This window comes from Phocoena sinus, chromosome 9 (assembly GCF_008692025.1).
Source record: "Phocoena sinus isolate mPhoSin1 chromosome 9, mPhoSin1.pri, whole genome shotgun sequence".
In the NCBI taxonomy this organism is placed as follows: domain Eukaryota; kingdom Metazoa; phylum Chordata; class Mammalia; order Artiodactyla; family Phocoenidae; genus Phocoena; species Phocoena sinus.
Window position 1 is genome coordinate 81697535 of NC_045771.1, and position 25489 is coordinate 81723023.

The window sequence follows — 25489 nt, forward strand, 5'->3', positions numbered from 1 at the left end:
ATAGGTTTATTCAAGTTGTACATAAAACCTTCATCTTCTTTAGGAGCATATTGTTTATTATTGCCCTCATTAGCAGTATTCTTATTAAATGTGAATTGTTTACCTGTAAATACAATGGATCAGATTTTGTAATTTTGTGGTATCATTCAATAGCACACCTTTCTTTCTAAGAAAAATACTTTTGGGTTGCCTTGTTCAATGCCCAAACTGACAGGTCTTTATTTCATCTGTTTTGTCATCCCTCTGTGAGAGGCATGGACCCAATGGCCTCTGAGATCCCTTCCAATCTTTCACAGCATAAGATTTTTTTTTCTTTTAATTTAATTTAATTTAATTTATTTTTATACAGAAGGTTCTTATTAGTCATGCATTTTATACACATTAGTGTATACATGTCAATCCCAATCTCCCAATTCATCACAACCCCCCCCCCACCACCACCACTTTCCCCCCTTGGTGTCCATACATTTTTTCTCTACTTATGTGTCTCAATTTCTGCTCTTCAAACCGGTTCATCTGTACCATTTTCTAGGTTCCACATATATGTGTTAACATACGATATTTGTTTTTCTCTTTATGACTTACTTCACTCTGTATGACAGTCTCTAGATCCATCCATGTCTCTAGAAATGGCCCAATTTCGTTCCTTTTTATGGCTGAGTAATATTCCATTGTATATATGTACCACATCTTCTTTATGCATTCGTCTGTCGGTGGGCATTTAGGTTGCTTCCATGACCTGGCTATTGTAAATAGAGCTGCAATGAACATTTTGGTACATGACTCTTTTTGAATTTTGGTTTTCTCAGGGTATATGCCCAGTAGTGGGATTGCTGGGTCATATGGTAATTCTATTTTTAGTTTCTTAAGGAACCTCCATACTGTTCTCCATAGTGGCTGTATCAATTTACATTCCCAGCAACAGTGCAAGAGGGTTCCCTTTTCTCCACACCCTCTCCAGCATTCGTTGTTTGTAGATTTTCTGATGTTGCCCTTTCTAACTGGTGTGAGGTGATACCTCATTGTAGTTTTGATTTGCATTTCTATAACACTTAGTGATGTTGAGCAGCTTTTCATGTGCCTCTTGGCCATCTGTATGTCGTCTTTGGAGAAATGTCTATTTAGGTCTTCTGCCCATTTTTGGATTGGGTTGTTTATTTTATTAATATTGAGCTGCATGAGCTGTTTATATATTTTGAAGATTAATCCTTTGTCTGTTGATTGGTTTGCAAATATTCTCTCCCATTGTGAGGGTTGTCTTTTCGTCTTGTTTATGGTTTCCTTTGCTGTGCAAAAGCTTTTAAGTTTCATTAGGTCCCATTTGTTTATTTTTGTTTTTATTTCCGTTACTCTAGGAGATGGATCAAAAAATATCTTGCTGTAATTTATGTCAAAGAGTGTTCTTCCTATGTTTTCCTCTGAGAGATTTATAGTGCCCAGTTGTACATTAGGTCTCTAATCCATTTTGAGTTTATTTTTGTGTATGGTGTTAGGGAGTGTTCTAATTTCATTCTTTTACATGTAGCTGTCCAGTTTTCCCAGCACCACTTATTGAAGAGACTGTCTTTTCTCCGTTGCATATCCTTGCCTCCTTTGCCATAGATTAGTTGACCATAGGTGCGTGGGTTTATCTCTGGGCTATCTATCGTGTTACATTGATCTATATATCTGTTTTTGTGCCACTACCATATTGTTTTGATTACTGTAGCTTTGTAGTATAGTCTGAAGTCAGCAAGTCTTATTCCTCCAGGTCCGTTTTTTTCCCTCAAGACTGCTTTGGCTATTTGGGGACTTTTGTGTCTCCATACAAATTTTAAGATTTTTTTGTTCTAGTTCTGTAAAAAATGCCATTGGTAATTTAACAGGGATTGCATTGAATCTGTAGATTGCTTTGAGTAGTATAGTCATTTTCACAATGTTTATTCTTCTAATCCAAGAACATGGTATATCTCTCCATCTCTTGGTATCTTTAATTTCTTTCATCAGTGTCTTATAGTTTTCTGCATGCAGGTCTTTTGTCTCCCTAGGTAGGTTTATCCCTAGGTATTTTATTCTTTTTGTTGCAGTGGTAAATGGGAGTGTTTCCTTAATTTCTCTTTCAGATTTTTCATCATTAGTGTGTAGGAATGTAAGAGATTTCTGTGCATTAATTTTGTATCCCACAACTTTACCAAATTCATTGCTTAGCTCTAGTAGTTTTCTGGTGGCATCTTTAGGATTCTCTATGTATAGTATCATGTCATCTGCAAACAGTGACAGTTTTACTTCTTCTTTTCCAATTTGTATTCCTTTTATTTCTTTTTCTTCTCTGATTGCCATGGCTAGGACTTCCAAAACTGTGTTGAATAATAGTGGTGAGAGTGGACATCCTTGTCTCGTTCCTGATCTTAGAGGTAATGCTTTCAGTTTTTCACCATTGAGAATGATGTTTGCTCTGGGTTTGTCATATATGGCCTTTATTATGTTGAGGTAGTTCCCTCTGTGCCCACTTTCTAGAGAGTTTTTATCATAAATGGGTGTTGAATTTTGTCAAAAGCTTTTTCTGCATCTATTGAGATGATCATATGGTTTTTATTCTTCAATTTGTTAATATGGTGTATCACATTGATTTGTGTATATTGAAGAATCCTTGCATCTCTGGGATAAATCCCACTTGATCATGGTGTATGATCCTTTTAATGTGTTGTTGGATTCTGTTTGCTAGTATTTTGTTGAAGATTTTTGCATCTGTATTCATCAGTGATATTGGTCTGTAATTTTCTTTTTTTGTAGTATCTTTGTCTGGTTTTGGTAGCAGGGTGATGGTGGCCTCGTAGAATGAGTTTGCAATTTTTTGGAAGAGTTTGAGAAGGATGGGTGTTAGCTCTTCAATTTTTTGGAAGAGTTTGAGAAGGATGGGTGTTTGCAATTTTTTGGAAGAGTTTGAGAAGGATGGGTGTTAGCTCTTCTCTAAATGTTTGATAGAATTCACCTGTGAAACCATCTGGTCGTGGACTTTTCTTTGTTGTAAGATTTTAAATCACAGTTTCAATTTCATTACTTGTGATTGGTATGTTCATATTTTCTGTTTCTTCCTGGTTCAGCCTTGGAAGGTTATACCTTTCTAAGAATTTGTCCATTTCTTCCAGGTTGTCCATTTTATTGGCAAAGAGTTGCTTGTAGTACTCTCTTAGGATGCTTTGTATTTCTGCGGTGTCTGTTGTAACTTCTGTTTCATTTCTAATTTTATGGATGTGAGTCCTCTCCCTCTTTTTCTTAATGAGTCTGGCTAATGGTTTATCAATTTTGTTTTTCTTCTCAAAGAATCAGCTTTTAGTTGTATTGATCTTTGCTATTTTTTTTTCTATTTCATTTATCTCTGCTCTGATCTTGATGATTTGTTTCCTTTTGCTAATTTTGGGTTTTGTTTGTTCTTCTTTCTCTAGTTCCTTTAGTTGTAAGGTTAGATTGTTTATTTGAGATTTTTCTTGTTTCTTGAGGTAGGCTTGTATAGCTATAAACTTCCCTCTTAGAACTGATTTTGCTGCATCCCATAGGCTTTGGATCGTCGTGTTTTCATTGTCATTTGTCTCTAGGTATTTTTTGATTTCCTCTTTGATTTCCTCCATGATCTCTTGGTTATTTAGTAAGGTATTGTTTAGCCTCCATGTGTTTGTGTTTTTTACGTTTTTTCCCCTGTAATTGATTTCTAATCTCATAGCGCTATGGTCAGAAAAGATGCTTGATATGATTTCAATTTTCTTAAATTTACTGAGGCTTGATTTGTGACCCAAGATATGATGTATCATATCTGGAGAATGTTCCGTGTGCACTTGAGAAGAAAGTATAATCTGCTGTTTTTGGATGGAATATCCTATAAATATCAATTAAATCTATCTGGTCTATTGTGTCATTAAAGCTTGTGTTTCCTTATTAATTTTCTGTTTGGCTGATCTGTCCATTGGTGTAAGTGAAGTGTTAAAGTCCCCCACTATTATTGTGTTACTGTTGATTTCCTCTTTTAGAGCTGTTTAGCAGTCGCGTTATGTATTGAGGTGCTCCTATGTTGGGTGCATATATATTTATAATTGTTATATCTTCTTCTTGGATTGATCCCTTGATGATTATGTAGTGTCCTTGCTTGTCTCTTTTAACATTCTTCATTTTAAAGTCTATTTTATCTGACATGAGTACTGCTACTCCAGCTTTCTTTTGGTTTCCATTTGCATGGAATATCTTTTTCCATCCCCTCACTTTCGGTATATATGTGTCCCTAAGTCTGTAGTGGGTCTCTTGTAGACAGTATATATATGGGTGTTGTTTTTTTATCCATTCACCAAGCCTGCGTCTTTTGGTTGGAGCATTTAATATGTTCACGTTTCAGGTAATTATGGATATGTATGTTCCTATGACCATTTTCTTAATTGTTTTGGGCTTGTTTTTGTAGGTCCTTTTCTTCTCTTGTGTTTCCCACTTAGAGAAGTTCCTTTAGCATTTGTTGTAGAGCTGGTTTGGTGGTGCTGAATTTTCTTAGCTTGTCTGTAAAGCTTTTGATTTCTCCATGGAATCTGAATGAGATCCTTGCCGGGTAGAATAATCTTGGTTGTAGGTTCTTCCCTTTCACCACTTTAAGTATATCATGCCACTCCCTTCTGTCTTGTAGAGTTTCTGCTGAGTAATCAGCTGTTAACCTTATGGGAGTTCCCTTGTATTTTATTTGTTGTTTTTCCCTTGCTGCTTTCAGTAATTTTTCTTTGTCTTTAATTGTTGCCAATTTGATTGCTGTGTGTCTCAGCATGTTTCTCCTTGAGTTTATCCTGTATGGGACTCTCTGCGCCTCCTGGACTTGGGTGGCTATTTCCTTTCCCATGTTAGGGAAGTTTTCGACTCTGATCTCTTCAAATATTTTCTCGGGTCCTTTGTCTCTCTCTTCTCCTTCTGGGACCCCTATAATCCAAATGTTGTTGCATTTAATGTTGTCCCTGAGGTCTCTTAGGCTGTCTTCATTTCTTTTCATTCTTTTTTCTTTATTCTGTTCGGCAGCAGTGAATTCCACCTTTCTGTCTTCCAGGTCACTTATCCATTCGTCTGCCACAGTTCTGCTGCTATTGATTCCTTCTAGTCCATTTTTCATTTCAGTTATTGTACTGTTCATCTCTGTTTGTTCTTTAATTCTTCTAGATCTTTGTTAAACATTTATTGCATCTTCTCGATCTTTGCCTCCATTGTTTTTCCGAGGTCCTGGATCATCTTCACTATCATTATTCTGAATTCTCTTTCTGGAATATTTCCTATGTCTGTTTCATTTAGTTGTTTTTCTGGGGTTTTACCTTGTTCCTTTATCTGGTACATAGCCCTCTGCCTTTTCGTCTTGTCTATCTTTCTGTGAATGTGGTTTTTGTTCCACAGGCTGCAGGATTGTCATTCTTCTTATTTCTGCTATCTGCCCTCTGGTGGAGGAGGCTGTCTAATAGGCTTTTGGAAGTTTCCTGATGGGAGGGACTCACAACATAAGATTTTATGACTTGATTTTTTATCATAATGCCAAGAGGACTTGGTGATGTGTTTAAGGATATTGGAGGAATCCTTTTTTCAGTTGAAAACAGTCCAAAGTACTAGCAGAGAATATTTAATAAGATGATATTACAATTTGAAGAGGGCATGAGATTGCAGTTAGATACTGAGTAATGGTGGTATAAACAAATCCACACACTATTGGGTTGATTAAATTTATCTTTCTGGGAATTGAATATATGGTGGTCTTTTATATTACAAATGAGATTTGAGGAAAGTTAATGAAGCTAAACCCTCACTAGGTGGCCATGCTTTTCTGCCTGTTTGATTGATAGGAAAGGATTGCTGTTGTTTTTTAGTAATTAATCTCCTTTGTGTCATAGAAGAAGTTTTTTCATTTAAAACAGTTTATTCAAGGTTAATACAGTTATGGATATGAAGCAATTAAACATTGGCTTACATTCAGGATAAAGAGAAACTAATTGATAAACTGAATTCTCCATGCATAGAACAAGAGCAATACAGTCTTAACTGTGGAGATAATTCTTTCTGTGGATGTGAATAGCAATATTATTTTTGCTTCTAGGATTGTTACTTTTAGTTATAAAATTTTGCTTCTATGACTTAAAAATCATTCAGTCAGGAGTCCAAAAATGGCAGTTTCCAGTAATTGGACCCTCCACTGTTTGATTACAAATTCTATAACGGAATTTTTTTCAAGGCAAGGCAGGTTTAGCTAATAATTTCAAACAATAAACTCATTTCAAATTGCTCATGTTTGAAATGTATATGAAATGAAGTTTGTGGTTCCCATCATTTCCATTTATTTACTGTAAACTTTTAATTCATTCATGATTTTCAAAAGATAATTTAAATTCTTTCTAAAGCAAAATCACATCTATCCCTTTGAGTAGCCCTAATGCAGCTATGACTCTTTTCTCATCTATGTATTTCCAGAAACTCACTGAATAACAACTCTGTGAATGAAACATTTTCTGTGTGTGTTCTTGTCCCTCCTGTATCCCATTCTGTAAAAATCAAATTCTTCTCTGCTCTTTCATTTCTTCCCAGGATCTACTGCTCTGAACCTTTCCCTGGACATGCCATAATCAGGTGGTACCTCTTAGTCTAAAGTAATGCTTTTATTCGTCTTTGCTTGTAAATTCTTGTGAAATTTCACATTTTCTGGTATCCTGTTTGTCTCCCATCTCTAAAAACAGTATAATAAATGAAGTCACAGTAATTCCATGCTAAGAAAACTCATGATGACTATTCCTATGGATATTTCAGTTTAGGAGCACTTTTGGAATAAGTAATACAGGTTTAGGCCAAATGAGTAAATCTTGTATGGAGAAACTTTAGAGCACTATTGGCCAAGCAGGGAAAAATTCAGGGACACATGCAGCCTTCTACATCCTTCTGGATTCCCAGTCAGCAGTCTGTATTACTGTGCTTACCCATTAAATAATCCCATTAATACTGTTCTTATGCATTAAATAAGACCAGAACACTGTAGCCCAAACACTCCTTTCATAGTGTTCAAGTTGGTGGATTCTTAAAAACCTAATTTCCTTTGCTGGTTATTTAGAAGGTACACATCGTACCAATTTCCTACAGTGATGCTTTCAACAACATATTACCTTATTTTCCCAGACAAATTTATGCTCCATTACTTTATTTGACATACAACAAGCCAAACAAGTAAACTATTCCTTAACTATGAGCACTGTATTGTTTTATTTTTCGCTGTCTTACCCACCAGATATCACTTTCTCCCTGTCTGCTAAATTCTTGTTCTGCTTCCTACCTTTTTCACAAATCCATCTAATCGAAACTAATATTTTCTTAGTATACTTTTGGTCTATTTTATGTTTCTTTCTCTTTGTGATCTTTTCCCCAGGTAGATTATGAGGTGCTATGATCTGAGCATGAAGTTTAGCTCTCAGCTTATCACAGCATTCTTCGTAGCTCCCAAAATCAAGCTCTTCAGATAGAAAGGAAGTGATTACAAATACACGTTGATTGATTTGATTAATTAAATCATTTTTAATTTGTTCGTGGCTATTAGCAATTTCCTCAGAAATCTTGACTATTACTATCTTTATTTCTTGTTATGTTTACCTATTTATGTGTAGATGATCTTTTGACCTTTTCTGATGTTGTAATTGAAATGATTCTCACCTACCGATATTGCTGGTTTAATAAATACTATTGTACATTGTCCTTATTTCCATTGTTAATATTCTGTAGGCTAGATCATTTCAAGATTCTATGATACTTGAAAGGGTTCCAATTTAATACTTTTCTATACAGTTTTTACTTTCAGATGAGTAATCCTTTCGGAATGTACTCGTTTTATGGATTATTATGGTGCTTACCTTCAACCTGTGAGATTGATTGAAAGTAGAAACGTAGATTTCATGTGCATTCAGTTGAAAATAGGCTCATATGTTTTAGTATTCACCAAATCATTTTTTCACTTTGCCACATTTTATATTACTGATGTTTATTTAAAAGTAGATAGGTGTGACGTATAGATTCATGGATTTTATAAAATCATTTATTATCATTTGTGACCTTAAAAGTGGATCAAGGAAGGAAAAGACAACTTTAGAGATATGATTAAGTCTTAGATGGTTTATGTCTACTGTGACATTAAATTTTCACCATAAACTTGTGAGGATATTTGAGATCATCATCTTCTTTTTATACGAGAAGAAACTGGGGTTTAAAGATTATACACAATAAGTGGGAGAGCCACAGTTAGAATTCAGATCTGTGTCTAAAGCCATCATGCATCTTTCTTGGATGCATCATATTATCATATATGGATATATACTCGTTAGCTATTATGATCACTATTAGATCACTTTTCAAGGAGTCTTCCATTCTATTCCCTTTGCTTTAACATGCTCCCCAACATGTTACTCAACCTAGAGATAAAAAAGGAGTGTGATAAGCTTTTAAACGCATAGTTGCCCAAACATATTTCTTTGAGACTGTCTCTGCATATGGCAATAACCCTCCATCTCTGTCAGACTGAGGCATTTTGGAGCCTGCTGCCTTGGTCACACCACAGTAACACGAATGACAGTAACACCCTGCACCCTTCACTTCACTTCGCTCTGTAACACACATCAAAGTTGCACTTTGGGCCATTAATCCCTTACAGAGATTTTGGTAAAATAATTTTTAGCATTTTTTTCACAAGCACTTGGGGGCTGGGATAAGCACAACTAGAGGTATATTGAAAGCTCCTAGATACCTTGGGTAAATAAATCTCTGTAGGAACATTTCATCTGCTGTTTCAAACTTGGACAGAGTAGGTACAGTCTGTGTGTCCGAACTAGGCACCATTCTTCCCCTTCACTTGCCTTTTTAATCATTAGGTATCATAGATCTCTCTTGAAGGATTGAGTTAATGGAGTTTGTAAGGAGCGAAACTTACCTCCACAATGCATTTTTTGTTTGTTTGTTTTTGAACTGATCATTTCTTCCATTCTTGATATTCATTCCTATTGATAGTGACATTGCCACTTTTGAGTTATCAGGGTGGATAACGCTTATCTAATTTTTAGCTCTGCAACTTTATCTCATTTCACCTATTGTGTTAGCCTAGAAATGCTATGGCAAAGCAGTGGAGTGCAGTGGGGTGGGGACAGAAAAATAATCAGATGTGAAAGAATTATGCTAATTAGAAAATGAGCAAGGCATCAAATGCTGAGGGTGACTTATTTAAGTGCTTCATTGGTTGTTTGGTACATACATACCTGAGCTCCTCTCTACTGAATATGGAATGAGAAGAAATTACTTCTTGTTCACAGTTTGTCTTCTACTTATGTGATATTGAGGGCAAGTTGTATAACTTCTTTTAAAAGGTAGGCTAGGGGCAGGGCTCTGGAATAGGTAGCCTTATTCAAATTCCAGCTCCTCCACCATTGTCTCTTTGCTAAGCACTTTATAGGAATTATCCCATCCTACAAGCATAGTAGATACTATCATTAATTCCATGTGTAGATGAGCAAACAGACCTCAGAGCTGTTTAAGTTACCCTACATTACTGGCTCTTCGAAGTGTGTCTACTCCTCTGTAAAAGGTGTATCTACAAAGTTTGTAAGAAAGACAGATGGCATCATTCCTGTAAGGTGCTTAGCAAAGAATAAATACCTAAATGATGTCAGCCCTTCTTATTTTTTATCTCATTATGATGGTCAACAGAGGTGCCATCTGTAAAAGACATTCCATAAATTGCGAAGAGCTACACACATTTTAACCATCATTATTCTTAATAGCATCATGTGCCTTGTATAATGAATGTACAATTTTAATCTTCTTAAAAAGGAAAAAGAAAAGCCTTCTTGAACTTCCCACCTGAGAGCCAAGGGTTTAAAATTTTATCACTTCTTAGAAGTTTATATCTAAGAAATATAAGCCGAAAGTTATAGGATAATAGTGTGAGCATTATTAAGAGAAATTTGATATTATTTACTGGAAGCTTTTTACTCAAATTGTTAAAACTTACTTGAGGGTAAGGAGAAATAATAATATTACTCAAGTTAAAAGTAAAAACCAAAAAATACTGAATATCAGTGCTTTAACTGTCGTGGCCTGGGTTCAATCCCTGATCAGGGAACTGAGACCCCACAAGCTGTGTGGCACAGCCAAAAAGTAAAAGATAAAATAAAGAAAATGAATTAAAAAAATAAAAACCACCTTCTCTGTCAAAGGGAGGAACAGGAATGGCATGTCTTCTGCAGATTAGTAGTGGATGACGTTTCTGATATATGAAAAAACCTAGTAAATTACATATTTTGCCAATTCGACGGATTTACATATCATAGTGATTTTCCAGATCCTTAGAGGAGAAATTATACAAGTGGGGGAGGAGCACACAGTACACACTTTTGTCTACCACAGAATGTGATACATTCACCCCCAATGTATTAGCAAAAACAGAAAATAAAAGGAATATTTCCATAGCAACCTTAGCAAAATAGAAAATTTGCCTACCGTGTAAAATTAGATTTTTTTTTTTTTCCTGAGCCAACAACCCACTCACCAGATTGGCAGCCTGTGAAGAGTTAACGAACCTCAAAGGTAAATTATTTTAAACTAAAAAGAAATGAAGATAACATGGCAGGAATGATAAATAGTTTACAGCCAGTCAGAGGGTAGCCCGAGGTAAAGGAAACAAATCTCCTTTGATAGAATAAGAATCAAAGGGAGGGTGGTTGGAGGGGAGCTGGAGATGCAAAATGGTTATTGTAAAATTAAAAGGATGGAGGGTGGCTCAAGCAGCTGTAATCTGACAGGACCTCGGACACACTGCAATTTACTTAGACCATAGTGACATATATTGATAGCTGTTTGATTATACCTTCAATAAAGTGAAAGAACTCCTTTTTCCCCTTCTTAATTCCTAAAAGCTAATGTTGACGAAGATGTCACTGCTGTGTTTATTTAGCAAAAATCTCATTTAATCCCTAAACAATTCTGTGAAAAGGTATTGTTATCTCTGTTTTACAGATGAAGAAACAGAAGCGTAGAGAAATTAAATAAATTCTCCCCTATTTTCAAAGTCAGTACATCTTTTATGGTTTCCAGAATTGTTGAACAAGCCCTGCACAAAATTTTAACCAAAAATAAGAGCTAACTTCAAAATTAAATTCAGAATAGCTGAATACTTTATGTAATAACTTTAGTTACTATGTAATACTAGGAAGTTAATGCATTTACCAGTACTTTAAATTTATTTATTTATTTTTGCTGTGTTGGGTCTTCATTTCTGTGCGAGGGCTTACTCTAGTTGCGGCAAGCGGGGGCCACTCTTCATCACTGTGTGCAGGCCTCTCACTTATCGCGGCCTCTCTTGTTGCGGAGCACAGGCTCCAGACGCGCAGGCTCTGTAGTTGTGGCTCACAGGCCTAGTTGCTCCGCGGCATGTGGGATCTTCCCAGACCAGGGCTCGAACCCATGTCCCCTGAACTGGCAGGCAGATTGTCAACCACTGCACCACCAGGGAAGCCCTTACCAGTACTTTAAATTTATGTGTTGTAACTACCCTCTTAAATTATCTGCTCAAAGAGTATTCAGGGCAGTGGAAGGTAATGGATGTCTGTCTGTCTGCGAGTTGATTTGGAAGGTTAATAATTCAGGCTGTTTTAAAACTCTTGAATTATGACAAGGGAAATATGGTGATAAACACTTTAGTGATTATTATGTGCTGAAGAATAAGTTATATATAAAAAAATGATCCTTTACTGACAGGATAAACCTCTTAAGTTAGTTTTCACTTTAGGATATCAAAATAAATTTGGTAGATTTTTTTAATCTGTCCTTCCTGATAATATTTTTTTCACTTGTCCTCAGTTTATTACTACATATGTAAAATCATAGGTATGCATATATGAAACTAAAGATAAATTACAAATATACGTTCTGTGACCAGATGTATTTATTTCTATTCCTGTGTCTAGTTATGGTCTTTTAAGAGAGTTGAAGCTTTTGGTCTCACCTTCTGTTTTTTCTTAAAAACAAAAGATTAGCAAAAAAATAATTTCAAAGGTACTTCTCATCTATTATACTACATCTTTTTTTATTAATTATGTCAATTTGCATCATGTTCAATTAAATAGTATTTTTACTCTTTTCATAGACTAGTAAAACTCATGTGAACTTTGCTGCATTCCTAGATTTACAGGAAGGCAGAGCCTCATGCAGAGCATATGACAGTGAAAAATGGTCTTAACACGTCTTTTTCCTTCTTTTTAAAAGTGGTTGCATACTTCACCAGTTTTTTTTATATTACCTGCTTCCTACAAAATTTGATCACTTTCTTATAAGTAAAGCAATTTCTCCCTTTCTAACTTGCATATGCTTTATGCTGTATTTGCCAACCAACATATGAAAAACAAAATGAAGCCTGAAGCCTATAAAGGTGCCTACAAATTGTGAGTAGTGGGCTTATAAGAACTAAGCAAGTTTAACCCACTTAGTATCCTGTATACAAGAAAAAAGGGAAGGAAGAAGGGGAGGAAGGAAGAAGGGGAGGAAGGAAGGAGAGAACCGTAAAGACCATAAATTAAGGCAGATTAAGGCAGTGTGTTTCAATAATATATTTCAAAGAAAAAAATTGTAAGAGAAGGTAATTTTAGACCATGGCTAAAGATACAGATATATTGTGCATAAAGAAGATGTGGCACATATATACAAGGGAATATTTAGACTTCTGAATCATCTCCAGTATGTCTGATTTACAAGGTTTGTTCTTTCAAAAAGAGGGCTTTAGGACAAATAATTTGTTCTCATTTTATTTCCCACAGCTTCAAGAGCTTGCTGTTAAGGTAATAGCATTGTTCTACTTGAACAATGCTATGCATTTTTATTTTAGAACAGTGCTTCTCAAACTTTAGTTCATATTAGAATCACAGGAAGGTCTTGTTAAAACATAGATTGATAGGACCCACCCCCAGAGCTTCTATTCGGTAGGTTTGGGATGGGACCTAAGAATATGGGTGTCTAACCTTTTCCCAGGTGATGCTGCCCCTGCTGGTCTAGACACACTTTGAGAAGGGTGCAAAATGCAGGCTCAGGAAAGAACTGAAGACAAAATAAAGATTACATCAGTTATTTGATGGTGAAAGTTTGAAGATATGGAGATGGACCAGTGAACATTTTTATGGAAGCAGGCTCAACCAGATATGGTATATCAAGTAGTGGGAAGGATCTGAGATTTTACCCTTCGTGCAAGCTAACAAGCTAGCCAACCACCATCACTGTTTCAGGAGCCTCCCTGAGTTGCACACAATGGATTTGTATGTCCCCACACAGGAGGCAGCATGGGCTTTGTGTTCCCATGGGTAACTCCTGACCATCAAGTCTAGGGAGCCATACTGAGTAGCCCAGGTGGACAGTGCCTATGACATGAGCTTGTGTCATAGCTGAGGAACACTGAACCCTGAACTTGGGAAACCCCACTCTTTTAAAGGGCGCCTACCAGCAAGCCTGCCTAAATTTTACCCCACAGGATTATTTTTATTTTCCTGAGCAACAAATAAATCTGTCCTCTGCCCTGCAGGGAGACACTCTCTGTCTTCCAAGGCTGTTTGCTACACAAACATTCTTGAGAAAATAATCCAGAGCAGAGGCTGTCCCTGCCTCTGTTCACATGTGGTGCAGAAACATGAGATACCCATGGAGAATTGTCTCCCAAATGGTGACTGGTTGTAGGATTAATTCAGAGGGAAGAGTGATGACATAATTAAAATCATTTAAAAATCAGAATGGAGGAACTCTGGTTCAGGCAGCCAAAATGGACCCGGGTGGCCATTGTGGATGTGGTTTCTTGGATTTCTGAACCTGCATTGGTATTCGACATTTAAAGAATAAGGCAACTGATTATATTGATAGATTAGTTCTAGAATCCCAGGGTGGAATTACGTGGATTAGTCTGGATCCCTATCACATTCACAGCTAAATTCTACTAAATTTTAAGGATCAGGTGGTGATGAATTAATCCAGCAATTTTTAAGAATTAGGTAGTGATGTACTGATTCAGGAATATGCTTGTCATGTGGGAACAAGTTTTGTGGCCTCTCAAAGTATCACGATAATGAATGGTGAATGTAAGTGAACCTAGTTATAAATCTTGATAAATCTTGATACAACTGAGATAAAACCTTGACAGGGTTTGAAAATGATTACTTATACATTTGTACGCACAGCAATTGAGCGTCAGCTCTCTGCCACACATTGTGTGAAATACTGGATGTGTACAGACATGAGAGAACTGTGTCCTGTGCCTAATGAACCCGCATTTAGAAGTTTATTGAAAGTGTGTGTGAGAGAGAGAGAGGAGAGGGAAAAGGAAATGAGGGAGCAGGAAGGAGGAGAAAAAAACAGAAAAAGATGGAGAGAGATAAATTACGTGATGGGAGTCAGGATAGTGTAAGGATAGGGCACTAGTGGGTTATTTTTGTTTCCGTCTATCAAATTGTGCTTCTATTTTGAACGGTGTTTTTCAAAGAGTAATTAAATCCATATGTCTAATATAGCTAAAAATGTTACCCTCTAGAGGAGTGTTTTCAAAGTTTAGTTCATGGAAAAGGTGTATTATATTAAGCATGTAGATTTCTAGGAATGATACCAAGTATAGAATCAGAATCTTTGGATGGTCATGGGGTTGAGTGGGTTTGTATGTGGTCCAGGTGATTTGAACAGGCTTATCTGGTGATTCTTCTCAGGTGTCAAAGTGTAGAGTTGATGTAGAAATTATATTCAGTTCAACAGTCTTTTATTTTAGTGTTGGTCCTATAGAGCCAAGAAAAAAGTAGTGATAATTGCGAGTTGTGTATTAATTTACTTTCACTACTGATAAGAGGGGTTTTGCTGTTCTTAGCAGATGACATCTCCTTTACCTGGCTTATGTATTCCAAGAGTCTGCCAATTTATTTGGAGCTAATTACATCTCTGAATATTAGACTTGAAGCTTTGTGGTTAATTTCAAAAGCATTTCCTGAATATGGCAGATCCAGGCTGAAATCTGTACAACAAGATCCAGAAGCCATGTTCCAAAAGATTTAATTTTCACTGGGCCACAAATAGGAGAATAAATGATGACTGGCTTGATTTCAGCGACTTTTATTTATATGTTTTGCATATATTATACGCCCTTAAATCTTACACTAGAAAGAAGAATAGTATTTGTATTATAAAATTTTTATTTCATATAACCTGGAATGAAATCAACTGTAGGAAAATGATAGGCCATCTAAAAGAAATAATCTGTAACCTTACATTGTATCTTATGAGTACAGTATAAGATTTCTATATGATTTGCTTAATATAGTCAAAAATTGATGTTTTGCTATTAATCTTGATAATCCTCTACTTATGTCACAGTTCCAGTACATACAGAAGTGTTAAAATATTTGAGTAGACATAAATAGCAAAATTACATACTTTATTTCTTCTTGGTCAGTCTACAAATAATTTTAATCAAAATATGTATTAAAAGTTATATGTTATGTAGTCTTTTCTGTTTCACTTGAGAAGCAATGCTCAAAAAGGCAAAGTCCTTTTTTTTAAACCCCTCCATAAACTCAAGTAGATGAACTGATGCTAAGTTATTTTTCCGAGTTTGGTAGAATTCCTCAAGTCATTGGAATATATTTTTCTAAATTAAAATTGGATTTTATTTTTTAAAAAACACGTTTTCTGGGCTTCCCTGGTGGCGCAGTGGTTGAGAGTCCGCCTGCCGATGCAGGGGACGCGGGTTCGTGCCCCGGTCTGGGAGGATCCCACGTGCCGCGGAGCGGCTGTGCCCGTGAGCCATGGCCGCTGAGCCTGCGCATCCGGAGCCTGTGCTCCGCCGCGGGAGAGGCCACAGCAGTGAGAGGCCCGCGTACCGCAAAAAAAAACAAAAAAACAAAAAAACAAAAAAACACGTTTTCTTTGTCTTGGATCAATTTGGGACTACCCTGCTAGAAAAGTGAAAATGATTTGAAGAAAAGAAAGATAATAATTATAATTTTGTGCTCATGTTTCATGTCATTAAAAGCAGAAAGTCTGCAAAAGTATGCTTTAGGCAAGCATAAGTAAAACATAAAAACAGAATTTAGTCATCTGTGTAAGAGTGGGCTTGCTAAGCCATAGAACCATATTGAAAGGGGATTGTCATGTCTTTGGATAAGTTGCCTTGCTTAAGTGTTGATTTAGCATCTTTCAAACTGCATAAGAAGCGCCTATGAGAACAGAATGATGGTCTCTTGACGGAAAGATGGAATAGGTAGGACTGTGTTTACAAATAAAGCCTCTTCTGTGTTCTGACGATAAGGATGCAATAAATGCATAGGCTCTTGGTGCTGAAAAGGGGACTTAGAGATGGTTCCAGCTTTGTTTCCCTGAGGGTTCTTCCCTCCTCCGTGCATTATCTTTACTTTCCAAAACGACCAGCAAACCATTTCTCGAAACTCATTGACATTAACCAAATCTCTTGTCCAATCCAAACCATCACTTGCAAGTGTGATAGGTTTCACTTTAGACAAATCATTCCCCCCATGAAGCCGGTGGAGTTTCTCTTCAGTATTCAACCTGCATGCAGCCTATTAGAAAGAAGAATCAACAACATCAGTGTCAGAAAACGTTCACATAATTTAAAAAAATGCGTGCCACACAATGCCGGAGGATACAGACAAATTCATTTATAGTGATTGCTGTGGGTAGGGAAATTGGTCAAGGGATGAATAAGGTGAACTTCAAGGTTATTTGTACCATTTTATTTTTCACATTAAAAGTTATAAAGACAATTTTAATTAAAGATAAAAATGAATTCTGGGTGATGAATTCCAGATTGTTTGTTTCTCTAGTTTTCAGTGCTTTTAATCTCCTCCCAAACCACACAAATAAAAAGACCTACGGCTAGGGCTTCCCTGGTGGCGCAGTGGTTGAGAGTCTGCCTGCCGATGCAGGGGACAAGGGTTCGTGACCTGGCCCGGGAAGCTCCCACATGCCGCGGAGCGGCTGGACCCGTGAGCCATGGCCGCTGAGCCTGCATGTCCGGAGCCTGTGCTCCACAACGGGAGGGGCCACAACAGCGAGAGGCCCGCATACCGCAAAAAAAAAAAAAAAGACCTAAGGCTAAAACTTGTCATTGGCTAGCAGTACTCATTCTTTTTAGAATCCTTCCTGTTCTTTATTTTTGAGACATTGCCATTCTTGATAAAAGCAATATTTTAAAAAATTTATTCACCATGTCACTGATTCCACTGTAACTAAACTAAAACGAACAAATGTATATTGTAACCATTAAGAAAGCATCTGTCGAACACTGATCCTATGATGTTAAGTGTGTGTGTGAGTGTATGTTATATAGGATATGATATATGGTATATGAATGTGTGGCAGTTCCCTTTAGAAGCAGGAACTGAGTCCTGTAGTTTTTCCTAAACACTTCTGTGTAGCAAGCGCTAAGTAAATGTCTGTTGAATAAGAGCAAATGCACGCTGTACTTCTCCTCCTCCCAGTCAGGATGTATATTTACCTATAGCGATCACAGTCATCAGGTGTCAAAACATGGCAAAGGTAAAACTCATCCTACTTAGCCTATTCAATTTTTATAACTCTTCTCAAATCCCAGCTTCCAGCCTGGCTTCTTTAGCCAATAGATCTTTTTCAAAGTACCAATAATGTTCCTTTATAAAAACGTTTTAAACAATACATAAGTATAGCAGGTGTGAGTTTTAAAAAAAGTATAAAGCAATTTCTCTACACGTGAAGATTTTTATACTAAACTCCTTGTTCACTAGGATATAACAAGTTGTTAGAAGGCTTTGGTATAATTCTGCTGGGTATATATATTTATATGAATTTAAAGAAACATTGTTTATACGTTGTTTTATGTGAATTTAAATGAACATTTTGCATTGTTTCCCATTATTTGGTGAAAGGTATTAGAAAGAAAAGAGTATTTTTACCTTTTAGATGGAACATTATACTAAATATTCATGGGGTTATGATGTTATCTTTTCTATTGAGGTCTTCAAGCTTTCTATCACCTTAAGAAATGCAAAAGAAATGTCACACCTCAATCTTTTTTTTTTTTTTTTTTTTAGTATTTCAGGAAATAAGGTGAGAAAGCAGAACATAATGATCTCCTCTCCTTTCTCATTTTATTTGTAGGAAAAATAAAATGAAATAAACTGAAGAACTCATTTTATTGACTACTGTATTAAACTGCTATATTCCCTAAATTGCATTTGCTTTTGGCCCATCCTATAGTTCCATAGATAAGAGCTTTCTTGCAGAGCAAAATACAGTGAAAATTTAGGGGCCATTAAGATGTTTTCATTCATTTCACTCACTTATGTACCTATTGAGGTGGTCATCAGTGAGTACAGTTCTAACATATTCTGTTCTAGGTATTTGTGTTTGTAAGATTCACATGGAAGTAAAACTTTGATACATGGTTTTGAACATACCAATAGAAAATATATCAAATAAATATTATTGTTAAATGCTGAAAAATGTTAAGTCCATTGCCTAAATCCTATAGTTAGTGAATAGCAGCACCAAAATTGTAAACCAGATATGTCTGATTCAGAAGCGCATGCTTATTTTAGCTATAGCTCCAAAGTTATTGATGGCACCTGTACACTTTTCTTCAGAGCATAGAAGTCTGTTCTTTGACGTAAGTTAGCTATTTTCAATAGATATCGTTAGACCATTCACATGATTATCCTGATTATTTTGATATGTTAAGAGCATTTGATGAGGTTAGGGAAAACTTGTCAACAGAGGCATAATACAATAATTTGTTCATCCTTATTGGGTGTTAACTATTTGAACATTAATCATATAACACACATATTTTACTGGTAAGTCTGAAAAATCTTGACATATACTAGCCAAAGAAACCGTTTTGAATTAGAGATGTTTCTTTGAATGATATTTCAATTCTTGATATTATTAATGTAAGTACCAACATTGTTGGAGTCTAGTGGAACTGTCATATGATCCCTAAAGGTTTACTTTCAAAACTATCAAAAGAAAATTCTTTGTAATTAAATGTTTCAGAGAACTTTATCTTTCATCTGCAATAAACATACAGTCTAGGAAGCAAGTTATTTACAGGTTTGGAAAATGCTCTTATTTCCAAGAAAAAAATACATTTAAGTATTGTTAAGGAGAATGATAGAATTATCTTTTTATACTGTACAGTTATACTGCTTTTATTAAACTTTCATATCACTTGCCAGATGCAATGCTAGTGGAAGAGATAAAGATGACAAAAGGGTGAAGGTTGAGAATGAATAGGCCTTCAAGGGAGCTGATCTTTCTCTGATCTGATAAAACCTCTCCCATTATCTATTTCTTTCTTTTTTGTTTTTCTTTTTTTCCTTGCAGATCACTACATATCAAGAGCTTTTTCTCTGAATAGCAGCATTCTCTCAGGATTTGAGGGCAAGACTTATATAAAGATAGTTTCCAAATTGACATACGACATGTTGTGCTGTTTTTAGAATTTGCCTTTAGAAAATTCTAAAAATTACTGGGAAATTTTCCATTAATCTGAAATAGTTTTCCACCAGTGTTTTTTATTTTGATACTACTATGTCTTCATGTATTCTATGAATGCCAAGTGATGTTAACACTTTGATGGGTTTAGTGGGAACTAAAGATTGGTCTTGTGGAATAAGAATAAGCTTTGGAGTCGGAAGGCTTATGTTCAAGTCCATTTCGTTAAACTTGTGAGTCCTTAAAAATCTTTAAAATGAGTTTTTATTTTAAATGCTCAAACCAATAGGTAGGTAGGGATGTACATATTATTATTACCTTTATGACATTGTATATATACTTATCATTCCATACCCAAAGGATTTTCATATATACATGTGCTGTTTCATTTATAATAAAGCCGTTTAATGAAACTTTCTCACTTACCTTAATATGAGCAGAATTTTCAATTTTCTCTTGTAGGTATTTATGCTGAACTGGGTTTTTTGTTTCTATCTGATTCTCCGTCTGGTTTTAATGTTTGATACTATATTAAACTGTACTGTGAATTAAATGAGAAAAGATACATTTTCTTTTTCTGAAGTAGGTTATTGCTATGGGTCTATTTTTATATATCTATAGCTAACTATGGAAACAGGGATGTCCTACTGAGCAAATATTCACATTTTATTAGGTAGGAATTTTATCAGTCTTAACACAATTTGCCTGTGGCATTTAATGGTAGGTCATTGGCTTTAAAAATAAAATGTCACTTGGCTAGAATAGAAGTTAATTAGGGACTTGCAGTGTCCAGAAGACATGTCAGTTTTCTATGAGTCATGGCTAGCTGGTCTTTTGCCACAAGAAAAAGCACCATCAGCAACTATTTGTATCACTCCCCGAGGTAGGCTAAGTCTCCAAAGTTCTGTATTTTGCTTTGTTGTGAAATCTGCTAGGTAAAAAAAAAAAAAAAAATTACTAATTTCTTCATGAAAAAAGAAGATAATAGTAGTGCATTTTCATGATTATATATCCCTAGATTTCCAAGCTGGGGATATATAATATTTAGCAACTTTCCAGCTCTAAACTAACCTTTTAAAATACACTTTTTTTTTCTTGTACATAACTACAGGTCTTTAGGTTTCTAAAACTATCTCAGAATCTTGCAATAAATATCATTTACTTGATAAAATTAGTGTTTATATATATTAGAAATAAAGATGATTTGGACTCTCCTCCCCCTAGGAGAATTGTCTGATAGTTTGTAACCATTGTTCATCCCTCTTTAACTTTTTTTTTCTAGAAATAATTAACTGTGATGATTACTGTCACTCTGGCTTATTAAACATGGATTAAGTTCATATTATAAGCCATGTGATTCTGAGTCAGATCATTAAGTTATACCTTCTCCTGCTCTCCAGAGTAGAGAACAGCATGGTTGAGTTAGAGCTGGTGTCTTGCAAACCACGTATGGCGTTGTGGGTGAATGCCCCCCAATGTGTTTTGTTTGTTGGGTGGCAGCCTCCTTCTGTGTGTCTCGTGAGGAAAACATGTTAATATCCCTCTTCAAGACATTTTAGAGTTCTAATATTTCTTAATCTAAAAAAATACTTATTTATATTTTACCCAGTATTTTGTTTAAATTCACAAAATGCTTAATTTTATTATTGGCCCCATACATATGAACAATTTAGTTGTTCTTATGTGGGCTGTTAAAAATGCGGGAAGACTTATGTTCTGAATTTTGTCAAGAATATGCCTTTGTGTTTATTTTCTCATCTGTCTTTTCTTTTTCAATCTTTCCTACTAAAGTTTTCCTATAAAGAAATGGCTTCCATTTCCATTTGTTTTGCCATTTTATTCACTTTTTTGCAACATTTTCACACGGAATTTGAGTTTCCAAAAATATTGTGATAAATATTACTGAGATGTATACATTTTTCCCTTGGTTTTTCTCTGTTTAGGTTTTTGACCTTGTAGGGATAGAGAACCTTTTCTGGGTTACTCTCCCTGCTACAATATCTTACATTTACTAGCTTCTTTTATGTTCCCTTGCTGTCTAGTAGCTGATAAACTGAAACCATTGTCATTTAAGCACACTGGAGAATTTTTCCTGTAAATTGATTTAGTTTAGGGGTTCATAACTTGAGATTTCCCACTAGGCAGTATTTTTTAGTCGTTGGTAATACCTATGTATGAGTTTAGAAAAATGATTATAATATTAAAGAAGAGGGAATAAAAGCCAATACACTAATACAAAGCTAGTCGAAAGGGATGTTTCCATTCCCCAGTGTGGGCAAGACTTCCACATCAAGAGCACACACTGAAGTATATAGTTCATAGTGAAAGATCAAAAACGTGAATCAACAAACCACTATGAGATTATCCTTTTCTAAAACCTAACCTGATCATTTCTATCTCCTAATAAATGAGTTTAATACATTTATTATATTTACTGATATACTTGTCCCATTTTGCCTGCCTCCTAGCTGTGTGGGGGGCAGGCTACAGGTGAGCTCAGTACTCAAGGGACACAGTGTACAAATGGAATCTTAATTGTCCTTCATAGTTAGATAGCTGACATGTATATTTGCTTACTGTCTGCCAGGCACTGTTCTAAGCACTTTATATATAGTATCTCATTTCATCCTTTCAACAACCCATGAGGCAGATTTTGACATTATTCCTATTAGAAAAGGGGAGGAGAGACTTAACTTTTCCGAAGTTTGCACAGCTGGTATGCAGCAGGGTTGGTATTTAAACCCAGGCAGTCAGATTTCAAATCTGTTGTTAATCACTAAATGTTACTGTGTCTTGTGAAAGTTTAGCACACGGAGAATATGATAATAACACTGGAAAATACTAAGAGAGAACTCTAAAAACTATTAGACAAGGGGGAAAAAAAGAATTTATCCACAAAAAGTCATTAGCAGGCTGACAATAGGCATTTCATCTCCAGCTGAACCTAACGGAATAACATTTTAAAAGTGCTAAAGGAAAATAGGTCAGGCTAGAATTCTCCAATGACTTTGGCATATAAGAGTGAAGGGGAAATAAAGCCTTTTCAGATGTGTGGATTATGATTGTTTGTTACTCATGGGTATTTGAATAAACTCTTAAGAATGTACTTTAGCAAGGAGAAAATTATTACATTTTTGTGGCTTTTGGTAAAAAACTAAAAATGCTATTAAGAAGGTGCCTATATAGCACTTAGCACATATTTATTGATTCTCATTGTTATTTCATTTCCAGTTATATAGAAATATATGCTATAAGGGTATTTATGAAAAGCAGTATTCTACTAGGATTAATATAGTGATTAAAGCTTTTTTTAAAAAAAAACAAATGAAATGTTAGTCATTGACAGAAAGCACTGGAAGTGGACACTGCTGCCAGTGATGGCAGAGGTAGTAAACTTAATGGTATTCAAGAATACTATGCTATTTATATTACTGAAGAGTAAATATATATGTATCAACTTCAGTAAATTAAAGTATTAAATGATTTAGAATTTATGAATCACAAATAAGGAATCTCTTCTTTTTTATGTGTCTTAATAATTGATTTGAAAACCCAAGCACTATATAACAATTATGTATTCATGTGGTCATTTGAATTCTAAGATTTCTTGTTTTCTTTCCAGCGCCTGGCTTTGGAAGCCGAGAAAGTTCAAGCAGCCCACCAGTGGAGGGAGGATTTTGCAGTAAGGACCCTTTTTAACCACTTGATTTAATAAGTACATCGATGTTTTGTGTTTGGATAATTATGATTTCATTTAAAATATTTTTTTTAGTGATGGACTCTTAAGGTATTATGGGACCAAAAACAGCTAGCTGTACTTCGTTGCTTTAAAAAAATACTTTGAAATATTCTCATACTCAAAGGTATTTATAAAATTAATAACAGAAAAATAACATTAAATTATAGCATTTGAATAATCTTTATAGGTATTATGAATATACTAGTTGAAAAACAAGTGACATTTTTTAAGAAGTGACATGCATATTGTGGTCACTTTGACAGTGGGCAATGCAATTAAAGTTAGAACAGGTGCATTAAAGCCTCTTAAAATTTAACTTGCTCCACATTAGTTAGAAGTTATCCTTCGTCTGCTCTGGCCTGCTTTTAGAAACGTCAGCTGATATTAACTTCTGCACCTATTTTTTTGATAAACTGCTTTTGTGCTCCAAGAGTCACTGGGCTAATTATACAAATTGCAGAAATTCTTCTTGTGATGAGTTCCTTCCCTCCTTCCTTCCTTCCTCCCTCCCTCCATCTCGTCTCTAGCTATCTGTTATATCTTCTTGCATCCATGGTACACAATGAAGAAGCCTGATCTTAATAGTTAAAATACTTCTGTTACATATTTGAATTGTATCATTTATAGTGAAAATCTCTTTAGTTTCTTTTCTTTTTTTTTAACATCTTTATTGGAGTATAATTGCTTTACAATGTTGTGTTTCTGCTATATAACAAAGTGAATCAGCTGTATGTATGCATATATCCCCATATCTCCTCCCTCCTGTGTCTCCCTCCCACCCTCCCTATCCCATCCCTCTAGGTGGTCACAAAGCACCGAGCTGATCTCCCTGTGCTACGCAGATGCTTCCCAGTAGCTATCTATTTTACGTTTGGTAGTGTATATATGTCCATGCCACTCTCTCACTTCGTCCCAGCTAACCCTTCCACCGCCCTGTGTCCTCAAGTCCATTCTGTATGTCTGCGTCTTTCTTCCTGTCCTGTCCCTAGGTTCTTTAGAACCTTTTTTTTTTAGATTCTCTCTCTCTCTATATATATATGTCAGCATACAATATTTGTTTTTCTCTTTCTGACTTACTTCACTCTGTATGACAGACTCTAGGTCCATCCACCTCAATACAAATAACTCAATTTCGTTTCTTTTTATGGCTCAATAGTATTCCGTTGTGTATATGTGCCACATCTTCTTTATCCGTTCATCTGTTGATGGACACTTAGGTTGCTTCCATGTCCTGGCTATTGTAAATAGAGCTGTAGTGAACATTGTGGTACATGACTCTTTTTGAATTATGGTTTCCTCAGGGTATATGCCCAGTAGTGGGATTGCTGGGTCGTATGGTAGTTCTATTTTTAGTTTTTTGAGGAACCTCCATACTGTTCTCCATAGTGGCTGTATCAATTTACATTCCCACCAACAGTTCTTTAGTTTCTGATCAAAGAAAAATTCCAGACAGCTCATTTGGGGGATGTTAACCCCCCTCGCCCCATTTAAAATACGATTAGAATTTGAGTGACAGCTTGATAATACTGTTCAATTGTCTTTGAATGTTTTGCAAGACATCTCAGATTTGAAGGTAAGAAAGTTGTGGTTCAATAGAACACTAAACTGAGGTTTAGGAGTTGACACTTTTACTTCGTGTTTATGTGATTTTATTGTCTATCAAAGGAAAATATGGAAAATGATACTTCATTCACTAATAATATAGGATAACAGTTAAATAGTATTTCATGCTTGATGATTCTGATATTATTTATTTTTACTGTCTTTTCCACAAATTTATATTTCTTAAGTAAAGTCTTAGTCTACTCAGTTGAGACTCTATTTGACTGTCAGTTTGATTCTTTCACCTGAATTGATCATATTGCTTGATTTGTTGGTATCATGTAGGTACTGGCTTAATCCACAATTGTTTGTTATAGGTACATTAAGAAAGATCAATATGTCTTCCATAATATATAAAGAAAAAATCAGTGATTAAGTTAAAAACACAACTTTTCTGAGTATATAGGACAAATTTTAAGCTCATCCAGTGAAGATTTTACAGTGCAGTTTGTTGCTGTTAGATGTAAGGAAAGTAAACCTGCATTTTTTTGTGTGTCTTGAACAGACCAAAAACAGCCCAAGTAATTTATCCCAATAAATATCCATTCGAGAACTAATAATTAGTGACATTTACTTTTCTTCTCCATCTTAGAGGTGGCATAGTAAAAGCAGTGTAAAGGCATAATAGTTGTGAAGTTAGAT

The 25489-nt window shown here is 35.5% G+C and overlaps 1 protein-coding gene across 3 annotated transcripts in view; it reads left to right on the plus strand.

Moving 5' to 3' along the window:
- CACNA2D1 (calcium voltage-gated channel auxiliary subunit alpha2delta 1) overlaps nt 1–25489 on the plus strand; it is a 502332-nt gene that overhangs the window by 235293 nt on the left and 241550 nt on the right. For all 3 annotated transcript variants that reach the window (XR_004351432.1, XM_032643128.1, XM_032643129.1), the window contains one exon: nt 23129–23188. Coding sequence is in view for 1 of the 3 variants with exons in the window: in XM_032643128.1 (XP_032499019.1) it covers nt 23129–23188 (60 nt within the window). In the remaining 2 variants the exon portion in view is untranslated. The remainder of the gene's footprint in view (nt 1–23128; nt 23189–25489) is intronic.